At 34.2% G+C, this 13,145-nt stretch overlaps 1 protein-coding gene across 3 annotated transcripts; it reads left to right on the forward strand.

Annotated features, from left to right (window-relative positions):
- The first annotated feature begins 934 nt into the window (after positions 1 to 934).
- On the forward strand, positions 935 to 11,623 carry LOC106136337 (ribosomal protein S6 kinase 2 beta). 3 transcript variants are annotated; one of them, XM_060945559.1, is made up of 14 exons: positions 935 to 1,153; positions 1,768 to 2,037; positions 2,442 to 2,627; positions 2,847 to 3,131; positions 3,391 to 3,545; positions 4,278 to 4,365; positions 4,675 to 4,805; positions 6,180 to 6,335; positions 6,870 to 7,007; positions 7,331 to 7,537; positions 8,444 to 8,643; positions 9,440 to 9,537; positions 10,135 to 10,362; positions 10,584 to 11,623. In XM_060945559.1, exons 1-14 carry the CDS (start codon positions 1,097 to 1,099, stop codon positions 10,692 to 10,694), a joined length of 2,310 nt encoding a protein of 769 aa, XP_060801542.1. In that variant the 5' UTR covers positions 935 to 1,096; the 3' UTR covers positions 10,695 to 11,623. The 3 variants fall into 3 exon arrangements, with proteins under 3 accessions (XP_060801542.1, XP_060801544.1, XP_060801543.1); XM_060945561.1 differs by lacking the exon at positions 935 to 1,153 and adding an exon at positions 1,219 to 1,255; XM_060945560.1 differs by lacking the exon at positions 935 to 1,153 and adding an exon at positions 1,236 to 1,267.
- Positions 11,624 to 13,145: the final 1,522 nt, after the last annotated feature.

Here is a 13,145-nt window from a genome sequence, read left to right on the forward strand (position 1 = left end):
TTTTGTTAAAATAATGCAATATTTTTTTCTCGCGTTATTACAAATAGCTCCAAAAAAATAATATTAAGACTGATGACATAAAAGAAATGTATATTTTTAATACAGTCAAATAGCCTATTAAAATGTTTTTAAAGCTGAATTTTTTAAATGCTTCATTGCTTAACTAACTTCATTGCTAAATTAAGACTGATGACATAAACATAAAAGAAATGTATATTTTTATTACAGTCAAATAGCCTATTACGTTACATATCGTTACTAATTAACATTAGGGATAGCGATACCAATTAACTTTATAATAAACGTTTCCAATTAGCGTTATAAATATCGTTACCGTTATATAAAATGAAAATATGTTCTGTTTTATAAAATATAGGTGCCTAAAGTTTGTTTGAAGATACGCGACGCGATTAAAGTTGTTCACGGCGAATCTGTCATAAAATCAACGAAAACAGCAGTTATCATACAATCGATACTTTTATTGTTAACTAATATTATCAGAAGCGTTATATGAATTTACCAGTAAATAAAAAAAATAACGTTAAAGTAAGTTTTAACGATACTATCACCGTTAATTTCACTGGTAACGTTATATGAGTATAACGGTAAATGACGCCAAAAATATCGGTACCCAGCATAACGGTACTTAATTTATAATGGTAACCCTTAACAATAATAACGATATCAATTTTTAACGGTAATTCAAGCCCTACTAAATAGAGATACTACCAAGGATACAGAATATTAAGTATCAATTATATCTTACCTCCGTTTCAATCCTACTAGTTTTTATTAAACATGGATATACCGATTTTTACTACATCATAAACTTTAAATGACTTCTTTTGTTCAGAGATACATTTTTAAAATTACAGTTTGGCCATAATTTTTGATTCTCTGTTGTTGAACTGAAGGTTGAAGGTCCGATTCGGCCAAGTAATGGCAACACCAAAAGACTGTCAAACAGCCAGCTGCTTGCTCGCGTTGCGTGAAATTCTTTTTATTTTTGGAAGAAATGAAAATTTAAGAAAAAACCCTATACAAGTATTAGTATTATTAAATTCTGTTGAATGTGCTTGTTGTGAAGTATACGAACATGCCTTTGGCTAATTCTTCGGATCCCTGGCGCATGCAGAATGTCGGCGATATATCGGTATGTTTGTGGAATTGTTTGCGTAGCTAATTAAATAATATTTAGTAAAGGTTTTCCCACTGAGATTACTCATTCGCTTTAAATCATTCGCGCAGCCAACAGGTAACATTTATGGTCAATATATTTATCATACTTATTTTGATTAGCTACGCCCACTTACATTTTTATTTTGCAAATATTCATTAAAAATCTAGTTTTTGATACAATGTTAAATCCAAGACTCCCTATAGGCAAAGTTTTACTTTAATTTGCTTGAGAATAAATGACATGAATAACTAATGTGCTTAAATGCATTTTATATGTAGGTATCCAGAATCTGACCTTGTACACAACAATTAGCCCCACCTTGAATTATGCGACACCTTACTTGGTCCCGCCAATTTATTGCATCGCTACTTTTTTAATTATCACTTAATAAAACTAGTACATAGTATTTTATTTGTAAATAATTGTTTATGCCTGTTAGAATAACTTTATTTAAAATAGTTATGGTTTTATCCAAAATGTGTTCTGATCACTGTTGATATCACAACAAATAAGATTATATTTTTAGATTAGTTGGTGTTTAGTTTATCAGTAAGTTAAAAAATTTACAATTAAATTTCGATTTTTAGCGTGGTAACTCTGCACAGACTGCAAACAGTCTTCCAATGGTTGTTGAAAATTCAGCTGAATCCCGCCAGGCATCCACAACTGAGAGCCATGATAATGAGATAAACTTTGAGAGAGAAGTAGTACTTCAAGATGTTGTTAAAGAAGGCCATGAAAAAGCAGATCCATCACAATTTGAATTGCTCAAAGTACTTGGTGAAGGTTCCTTTGGAAAAGTATTTTTAGTGAGGAAAGTCATGGGTGCTGATGCGGGTACTCTATATGCAATGAAGGTAAATATTTTCCATAGTACTACATAGAATATTTAGAAACTTTGTTTTTTATTTATTATGGACAGTCAAATAAAAAGAGCAATATTTCGTCTCCGACAAAAGTACAATTGTTCCTTCTACTTCTCTAAGTGCGAGATCATCATGGCAATCTTAACTTTATCCGCTGCTGCTCTAAACAGGGATCTGGTACTCATTTGCAAACATTTACATAGTTTCTTTAACCAAGCACAAGCGGCGTCTACCCAGTCTTTTGTGACCTCTGATTTTGCCCTGTATTATTAATTGCTGAAAGCTGTTTTTGATAACTGATAGTCTTGATGATTTCCACAAATTTATTAATAGTCTCCAATACCTATATTCAATTCAATGGTTCAATGTCACTAAATATAGAGTCTTAATTTTAGGTACTTAAAAAAGCTACATTAAAAGTCAGGGACCGAGAACGTACGAAAATGGAAAGAAATATTTTGGTTGAAATGGGCCATCCATTTATTGTTAAATTACACTATGCTTTTCAAACAGCTGGTAAATTGTATTTGATATTAGACTTTTTGCGTGGCGGTGACCTTTTTTCTCGTCTAAGTAAAGAGGTAAAGTATTGATTATTATTATTATTTCATATTCATGTTGTTTGTTGTATTGATAGTTGGCATATTGTTGTTTTGTTCAGTATGAACTAGAGAACTAGAAGCCTGAACTTCTAGTTTTTTGTAGATTTTATTCAAAGCATTTTAAGCAGATCTTTTGGCACTCTAATTTATTCTAGGTAAATGTCAATTTTGTTTATCAAATTTTGTTTATGATTTTAGGTAATGTTTACAGAGGAAGATGTCAAATTCTATTTAGCTGAGTTAGCGCTAGCATTAGAACATGTCCACAGATTGGGTATAATATACAGGGATCTCAAACCAGAGAATATTTTGTTGGATGCGGATGGTCATATAGCTCTCACTGACTTCGGCTTATCTAAACTGCCTCCAAGCAGTGATAAAGCATACAGCTTTTGTGGTACTGTGGAATACATGGCACCTGAAGTAGTGAATCGAAGAGGGCACACATTTGCTGCTGATTGGTGGTCATTTGGAGTTTTAATGGTAAGTTGTTAAACACTTTTATGTCAAGCTACTTTTAATGTCAATTATTTTTGATGCCTGCTAAGCACTCAGAGGAATACGTCATTACTAAAGAAAAACTCACTATGTGGAAAGGGATATTGTGTTGATGGATAGGAATGAACTAATATTTAATTTTAATTTATAATATTAGAACAATTAAGGGTTAAATATTATATTGGAAATACTTCCTCTGGCTAATAAGATCATTCCTTACTGAACCTACTTCGTATTTTCACAGTTTGAAATGTTGACGGGTAATCTACCGTTTCACGGTTCTACAAGACATGAAACAATGACACAAATACTAAAGGCTAAACTCGGTATGCCAGCAAATCTAAGCGAAGAGGCCCAATCCTTACTGCGGGCATTGTTTAAACGGAATCCACAAAACAGGTTAGCATTTAGTCCACAACAGACTAGATAATTGAAGACAACAGATAATTGATAACACAAAAAGCAGTGCACGCTTTTTGCAATATTGATTATCTGTTTTATTAATGTAACTTGACAAATATTATTGCCTCTTGCCCGCGTAAAACCCCATATTTTCCCATTCGGTTGAAAATAAATCAACGTAATATGTAATTTCTCACTAAGCCAGTAATAGCAAAGTTATCTATACTTATTAACAAATTATTTATTAAAATATCGAAAAGTCAAGAGTACCCGAAACCACCGATCTTGCATGAAGAGAGTTATGAATGTGGATGAAGCGAAGGATGTATGCAGAGATGGTGGCAAGTGGAAAGATTGTAGTCTCTGCCTACCCCTCCGGGAAACATAATATATTAATATTGACAAGCAATTCGGATGAATAATGATTAATCTAACCAAAATAAGTAAAAAAGGAAATAGAATTACTTTAATTTTAACAATATAGATTTACTAGAGGCCGCCCGCGACTTCGTCCGCATGGAAACCCTATCAATCTCGCGGGAACTCTGGGATAAAAAGCCTATGTGTTATTCTGGGTCTTCAGCTACCTACATACCAAATTTCATGGTAATCGGTTCAGTAGTTTTTGCGTGAAAGAGTAACAAACATCCATACATCCATACAAACTTTCGCCTTTATAATAGTAGTAGGATATTGCTAAGAAAACTATAAGATTTGTTATTTCCCTAGGTTGGGAGCTGGCCCTAACGGCATCGAAGACATAAAAAAACACGAATTTTTTGCTAATATAGACTGGGATGCACTTTTACGAAAAGAGGTAGGTCTTGAATTTATTTTCATAATTCGTTAAAGAATGTTATGCAAAGCTTACTCAAGGTCGTAGGAAGTGGAGATGGGAGGGGGTCATTCCAGAAATTGCCGAACATCATTCAAATCATTACAAACAAAAACGATTAGGTGGTGAACAAAAAATTTACCATATCAGCTTTTTTCATTCTGCACAGATGGTAAAAGTCAATCAACATAGAGGCTAACAACCTGTCATTATCTCTGACCCTGCCATATCACACTCTAAAGAGAATGTTTTAAAACAAAACATTTATTTACGTATATAAGTAATTGACAGGTAATACCACCTTTCCGGCCCGCGGTGTCGCGTGCGGACGACGCCTTCTATTTTGACTCCGAGTTCACGTGCCGCACGCCCAGGGACTCGCCGGGCGTGCCCGCTTCCGCTAATGCGCATGAGTTGTTCAGGTAAATAATTAGAATTTTTAAAGATTAGAGAGATTTTATCGCCGTTTTTTTATGTCAGTACAAAAAGATAGAAGCAGGAAATATGGTCGCATTATAGTTTTAGAACTCGGCTCGGCCCATAAATTCTATGACGGTCAAAGGATGAGAAACCGCAACAAATTAATTTTAATCCATAGAACTTAGTATAAAAATAGTATAATTATTTTAATGTTCACAATGATCAATCTATATCAATCAATCAAACAAATTGTTTAGTCATATATTTTAAAGTAGGTATACATACATATTATGGAAAATATGTTTCACAAGTTCGTTATGTAAATATCACCACCCTCATAGCTACTGGTTTGGAAGTAGCCAACTTCTTTCTTACCGATAAAGTCCCCCTTGCGGTGGAAATGATGATGCTATGACTACGTATATTTGGAATCCGATAATGTGTTGTTTGTTGCCAAAATTACTTTCTTCTTTTACTGTTATGCAAGCATAAGTGTATCATAATTATCTGAGACGTACAGCTTTGATAAGATATGATGCGATAAGCCGGTGTTTGACATTACAATTTATTATCAATGTTTGAAGATTTTGTCATTATGTTGTAATCGCACCCACAGTAACTATCGAATATTATGTTTGTTGTAATTATTATAAGAAAAAATTAATTCTTTCTCGTGCATGACACCTCTGTATATTAAAATATATGTATGTTTTTTTTGCCAGAACAGTTAGATAGATTGCAAAATGACCTAGGAAGGCCGTATTTTGTACTTAAATTATCTTATATCATATCACGATTAAGCGGCGTATCAAAGATAAGAAATGCTTATGTACTTTTGTTCATAAGTAAGAAAGACTCAATATGTTAAATATACAGTAATGTAAAGTACATTACTGTATATAGAACATGCTTAGGTACTTTTGTTCTTAAGTAATAAAGACTCAATATGTTCTATATACAGTAGTGTAAAGTACATTACTGTATACATATAGAACATGCTTAGGTACTTTTGTTCATATAAGTAAGAAAGACTCAATATGTTCAATATGCGGTAATGTAAAGTACATTACTGTATATAGAACATGCTTAGGTACTTTTGTTCTTAAGTAAGAAAAACTCAATATAAAGTTTAAAAAACTATGGAAATAGCATTAAAGATCATTTGAATACGCTTACAAAACAAATATTTTTGTTGTTTCTTTAAACTGTATGTTGTACTGTATCCGTATGTAGGTATGTAGACAAAGGCCGACTACAGTTGTTCTAACTATGGTACCGAATATGTATCAAAAGGGGTATATATCTCTACATGGCACACTGTACCGTTAATAATTGGTTTTAAGTTAACCATTGTTTTAAATTTCATTTTATTGCAGAGGTTTCAGTTTCGTAGCGCCATGTTTGTTGGACGACGACACCAAAACGATGACTAACAATCAAAACCAAAACCACGTGTCGCAGAACAACAAGTCCTCATCGGAAGAATTCTGGGCTGGCTTCGTAAACAGGAACAATTTCTTTGACGAGTATAGGTATGTTGTTTTACAAGCCCAAGTTTATGCTAAAACCTTACCATTTATACCATCCTAACTGGTATTATAAATGTGAGAGTACAGCAGTTTGTTTGTCATCTCTTTATAACTATATCAATGAAATAATCTTCATTAAAATTGTCATATAATGGAGTATGGAGAATTACATATTTTTCCCGAGGGCGAATATGAAGGTACTTTTGGTCTGCGATGATTTAAGATACCATTCGTTGATTGTAGACATACTTGTAGGTATTAGTGGAAAAATTCACTTAAAATATAACTGATTTTTTTATATAAATTTGATGAGGAAAACATAAATTTTACAAGAGATTGATGATCATCCTTATAAATTTAATGGGAGTATGTTTAATTTTCCTTGTTCGTAAAACATTGATTTTTACTTGTGTACATATTACTTTGTTAACTCCTTAACCAATTCGTTTGTTGTTTTCTATTTTTTAATCTTGATTTATTGGAGAGAAGGCAATCATTTAGTAGTTTTCTTGTAAGTTTTGAAATCTTTTTTTTTAGGTTGATGGGAGAATTGGGCACAGGGTCTTTCTCAGTTGTTCGACTTTGTGAACATAAGACCTCGCGAGTGCAATATGCCGTCAAAATTATGGAAAAAATACAGTACGACCCTCGAGAAGAAATCGAAATTTTGTTGAGGTAATTCGCATTGTTATTAAACAGTTAAATGTTTTACTTTGAGAAAGGACAAAACAGCTAGTACTTAAGTCATCGATTGTATGTTGACAAAGTCTGTTTTAATTTCTTTATGTTACAATATTTTCGTTTAACTTTAGAGTTTTAAATATTGGAGCCTTATCAACGATTTCAAAATGCCCTATCTCATTTACAAGCTAGCATTGATTCGACTCATGACATTGCAAATAATCGTCTATAATTATGGACAACATTTCAACCAAAGAAATTTCATTGCTAAAGTGTCTTAATTTAAATACTTCTATAATTTACAATTCAATTTGTAGATACAGCCAGCACCCTCACATAATAACTCTCCGCGGTGTTTACGAGGAAGGCGGTCGGATACTCGCCGTTACCGAGTTATGTCGCGGTGGCGAATTGTTGGAACATATAACGCAAAGACGATACTTGCCGGAACACGAAGCGGCGCCCATACTCAGGAATGTCGTTCAGGCTGTGCATTATTTGCATCGGCATACTGTTGTTCATAGGTACGTTTATTTTCAAATTAAAATCTAGCGGAGGTGAATTAATGGAACATATAACGCAGAGACGATGCTTGCCAGAACACAAAGCGGCGCCCATACTAAGGATTTTTTAAATATTTTTTAAAAGGCGGATAAGATTGTCTTTAGAGATGGAGTATCTTCAGGCAGATTGAGTTCTAACGTACTGACATTTCGGATAAAAATGTATAATAAAGGTATAGTTTGCTCTTATTCGTCGGGAACTGCTTAGCTGTTTTATGAGATAAGCCACAGTAATGTCGTAAGCCTAGTATCTCGGTTCAATGTAGCTTATATCTATCTAACGTCTTCAAGTCATAGAAATGCACGTTCATGATTACAATGCTATTAACAGAGGCTAGAGGTGGCGAGTGACGTCTATTCTCTTTCCCCGTCAACAGCTGTGAACTGCATAAATTATTTATTGCATAGTCATAGTCATTCTTGCGAGCTATTGTCTTAAGTTGTAAGACCTTAACCAAGGCTCAAAAGACCTTGTAACATTGGTAAGGAATCCATTTACGAAGTTTTTTTATTTAACGTTTCAATTAAGTGTCGCTGTTTTTCCTATAAATTAATTACGTTCTCGGGATGATTTTGACGCCTTCACTTTTATTCGTAATTTACAGATGTATACTATTCAGAAATAGATCCTAACATTGCAATAAAGTGTACAATGATTAGATATAAAACTCTGCTCACAGTAACAGACGAATTTCTTTGTTGGGACACTTTTTGCGGGAGTGGATAGTATACAGTCAACCGTAGGTATATGAAGTTACCCTGCATGGAACTGTATGACGCGGTAATAGATGCGAATTAGCAGTAAATTTGGGTAGGTTGACATGCCCTTGACTGTACGTCGATCTTAATATCATACTTTTATTCCAGGGACATCAAGCCCTCAAATATACTATTCGCGACATCAGAACGAAAGCCCGAGGACATTCGTTTGGTGGATTTCGGTTTAGCGAAACAGTTGCGTGCGGAAAACGGTCTGCTCATGACACCGTGCTACACCGCAAATTTCGTGGCTCCGGAGGTGTTAAAAAGGGCCGGCTATGATGCCGCCTGCGATATTTGGAGCTTAGGTACGTATTAAACAATCTTTCCTATGTAGGTACAAGATAAAAAATAAAAAGATCTCCTGCATATTATTTGGTCTCCTGCATCAAGCCAAACAAAACAAAACAAAGGGTTATGACGTGATTATATGTATGTAGGTATGTATGACATGCATATAATCACGTCTATATCCCTTGCGGGGTAGACAGAGCCGACAGGTCCAAAAGAAACTGATAGGCCACATTTTGTGATTGGCTTAATGATGGAATTGAGTTTCAAATAGTGACAGGTTGCGACCCTGTGTTTTTTTTTTGTATTATGAAGATAAACGCAAAAAGGACTATTTGCTCATGATACCGTAAGAAAAGTTATTCTGATAGAGGCTAATTATATTCTTTATTACTTCCTTCTTCATGTTGTTTTGTAGTTTTGCAACAAAAAGAAAAAAAATTGTTTGTGACGCCGTGTTAAATTATACCCCAAGTCACAATGAAGGCCATATTTTCTGTAACTACTTTAACGGAACCTTGAACCTTGGTCTGGCATACGTCAGTTATAAAATCGAACCAGTGGTAAATTTTCTTCATCATTAATCAAATTGAAATCAACGAAAAGCTAAAAATAAACATGTTTCGCTCCCAGACCGAACGTTCGTTTCGAACCCGGAGGGTTACCCCTCCAGCTTAGAGGCTATTTCGTACAACTTGCCACGATCCCTGCATACTTCTATCGCTTCATCCACATTATAACTCTATGCAAGCTCAGTGGTTTAGAGTTATGTGTATTTTTTATTATAAATCTAATATTAAACGTATATTTCAGGTGTGTTGGCATATATAATGCTATCAGGGAGGACGCCGTTCGCGTCTACCGGCGACGACACGCCGGAAGCGATACTGGCAAGGATCGAATCCGGAAAAGTGAGTCATGGGTTCAATAATTCATACTTGAATGAGTCATTGCTACGACGAATTATAATCATTTATCTTGTAATTATTGCTACAAAGTTTTAACTCGCGTCAATAAATTATTAACTAAACCTGTTATTTCCCTCTTATCTTCTAAGATTAAGACATTAGTATTTTCAGTTTAATTTTATATGTACCAATCAAATCGTAAATATCTCTTATGTAGCTTCGAGTGGTTGAGAGAGGAAATATAAGACAATATCTTTTCAACTCAAACTCTAAAATATTTATATTTCAACATTAGTAGACCCCTTTGCATTGTTCGAGTTATCTGTCACATCACACTGACATCGCTATATCCCTTACAAGTCAATTTTCACAATAGACAAACATCATATTAAGCTTGATGGCCTAAGTATTGGATTGATATTAAAACATAGAGTTGCTAGCCCATCACGTTCAAGAAGGATCCGAAGATTTTAAAGTTTCCCTTAATTGACTTCCACAACCTGCGCGGAAGAAGCAGCTTACATACACACTATGTTTTTTTTCTCCCATACCGACTTTCTTAGCTTTTATGAAATCAATTATAATTACATTCATAATCAGGTGGAGTTGTCATCGGGTGTATGGCGCGGTGTGTCCGCTGAAGCCCGAGGCTGTCTCCGACGCATGCTGCAATTGGAGCCGGGGCTTCGGCCCTCGGCCTCTGACTTATTGAGAGAGCCCTGGCTGTCTAACAATAACGTAGTGGCGCCTAGTGTGGAGCCCCTAGGAGACGCGGAGGCCCCCCCACCGCCAGCCGATCTAAGGAGAGCTGTTGATCTTACTTATCAGGTAATCATCAAGGCATATAGTTAATTGGGTTCGCCTTTTTCAACCGGTCAAACAAATCGGAAATCTGCTAGGGAGGTCTAAGTTCTGCAGTGGACTCTATTCGAATAAGGAATGGACAAACAGGACAGCATTTTTTCAATAGACAGATGTTTAGTTTTAAATCCTTTGAAGATTATCCGAATACTATCTTTTATTTTATGTATTTTATATATTTTTTCCAGGCTATGACATCGTCTCCCCTAACGCCTCAGATCCTGGGCCCGGTGTCGCAGTCGACACTAGCGCAACGCCGAAGCAAGCCGCAGCGGCGATTCCCGCCGACGCAACTTTAGATGTCGGCCTCTCTATACGAACACACGTTCTCGCCTTTGTACAAGGTATTTGAACATTAAATTTGGAATTCCATAAAATTCTGAATATTATGAGACTGGCGTGAAAAATAATGGAGATTGTGACGTCGCAATTTATGGTTGTGACACCATAACTTTCCCCTACATCGCCATTCTGGGATTTACAAATGTGTGTGACGCAAGACTAAGTTCTATCACTCCTTTATTTTGTGAAATACATTTCTATTATATTTCTATGGCATATTTGGAATTGCGTAGCCATATTTTAATTTGGCATAAATGAGCAAATGTTCAAGCATTTATGAAGCCGTTAGAACAAATGACAACAAAGCTGTGATCAGATTTAATGTTGTTTGCATTTATTTGGAAATCTTAAGGGTGTCGCCACATCAGCCAAATTGAAACTTTAATGGTGTAATATATTTGTATTTAAGTACATTGACTATGATAAAATTAATTATCTTTTATGTTGACGAAGCATGCTATTAAAAGTTTATCAACGTACGAGTATATGACCGCGATTCGACGTCTCGATCCTTAAAATAAACTCGTTGATTTCAACGCCAAAATTAGTGATGTAAGTTACTAGTTAGTTGTGTATTATTTTCATGTTTGTATAATCAAGTACTTCTTTTAGCCTTAGGCCATGGAGTCTTGAATGAAGTTCATTTATCGCCATACTATACGACAACACACGGTTTTAAAATAGAACATTATCCAGAAGAGTGAGAATTGAAATTCTTGATAATCTTACACATTTCGGTCAGATGTGACGACAAACTTACCATAAGTTTGTAATGTTGGAACTAGGTAAACTGATAAAGAATACAATGCGATAGTACGATTATTGTCTCTATCGCGATAGTACCCGCCTCGGTACATTCCATGATCGTATCTTAAGAACATTTACAAACGACTGTCTGCTGCTGAGAGACGAAAGCTGTCTTCCTTGGAAATATTTATACTAAGCGAAACAAATATTTTTAGTGTTTAGTTGCTCGCCCACCTTACTACATTTTAGTCTAACTGTGCCATTTAAATCCAGATACCTATTTATTCTTTATAAATCCTATTCAAGCGAAATTTTATTTCTAAATGTCTCATATAATATGTATAGAAAATTATAATTTTCTTACAAAAAAATATTTTTATACAGTATTATATTTTACTGAATATATGTGTAAACCTGCCCTACACATATTGTGATTATTTTTTCTTAAAATAATGAGAATCTATATATTTTTATAAGGCAGTATCCATTAGTTGTGTAAGGTTAAAAATAAAGCGTTTTTAATAAGAATTTGCATATTATAATTGAAAGTGTTGCATAATTCATTGTAGAAATGTTTCTTATATCGGTCAATCTACTTATTTCTAGTTCAATTATTTCATATCATGAGGGCCTAAGACAATTAATGCATAATATTTATTACCTTTTATCATTTACGAATGCCTTATTTTTTGTAATTTATCTTGTTATTATGGTTCTTTACTGTTAACAATAATCTATACTAATATTATAAAGCTGAAGAGTTTGTTTTGTTTGTTTGTTTGTTTAAACGCGCTAATCTCAGAAACTACTGAACCGATTTGAATAATTCTTTCACCGTTAGATAGTCTATTTATCGAGGAAGGCTATAGGCTACATTTTATCCCGGATTTCCTACGGGAAACGTCAACAATGCAGGTGAAAGTTGAATGAGTCGGCCATCTGCGAGCTTTCCACGCGAACGCTGCGCAAACCAACAAAGATATAGTAAAACAATGTACTAAAGATGTGAAGTACTCATTTTTTGCCACAAAAAAGTCCGCGAGAGCATATATCTATCTCTTAAGGTTTACTTACAATAACCACATTTATGTTAATTTTTTAAGATTATTTTTTCATTATAAACATAAGTTATTTTGAAACCAATTTTTTTTAATTCAGTATTAATCCTTATCCAAATAAATATGTTTATTACTTTCGGCTTTTCATGTAGACTAAAATTGCCATTTACAGTATATAAATCAGACGAATAGGTTTTGAGATATAGTCGTTATAAGTAATTTGCAGCGAAACATTTAATACGGCGAACCAGCGTTCTTTCTAATACGCGTGACCGCCTGCAAAAATAAATATGATGCCCGAAATAACTATTCCACGCGGACGAAGTCGCGGGCACAGCTAGTATGTTAATAATATTCCAAGTTAATTTTCGATTAACATGTATTTATAAAATTTTCTTACAAACTATATATTTTTGCAATGTTATAATGAAATATAAAACTTATATTTTATTTTGTATTAACTGTACTTGTGCCATTATATACTATCTTCTTCCATTGTCTGTAAATATAATCTGTTGAGTTGATTTTTTATGTTATCAGCTTTCATTGAATATCGCGTAAAAGTAGTAATATGTGGTATATAAATGTCGTTAAATGTTTATG

This window comes from Amyelois transitella, chromosome 8, assembly GCF_032362555.1.
Source record: "Amyelois transitella isolate CPQ chromosome 8, ilAmyTran1.1, whole genome shotgun sequence".
Lineage (NCBI taxonomy): Eukaryota > Metazoa > Arthropoda > Insecta > Lepidoptera > Pyralidae > Amyelois > Amyelois transitella.

Coding starts and splice junctions, on each gene's coding strand:
- LOC106136337 (XM_060945559.1), top strand. CDS start 1,097: ATGCCTTTGGCTAATTCTTCGGATCCCTGGCGCATGCAGAATGTCGGC. Junction 1,154..1,767: donor AGAATGTCGGCGATATATCG/GTATGTTTGTGG, acceptor TTCGATTTTTAG/CGTGGTAACTCTGCACAGAC. Junction 2,628..2,846: donor TTTCTCGTCTAAGTAAAGAG/GTAAAGTATTGA, acceptor TTATGATTTTAG/GTAATGTTTACAGAGGAAGA.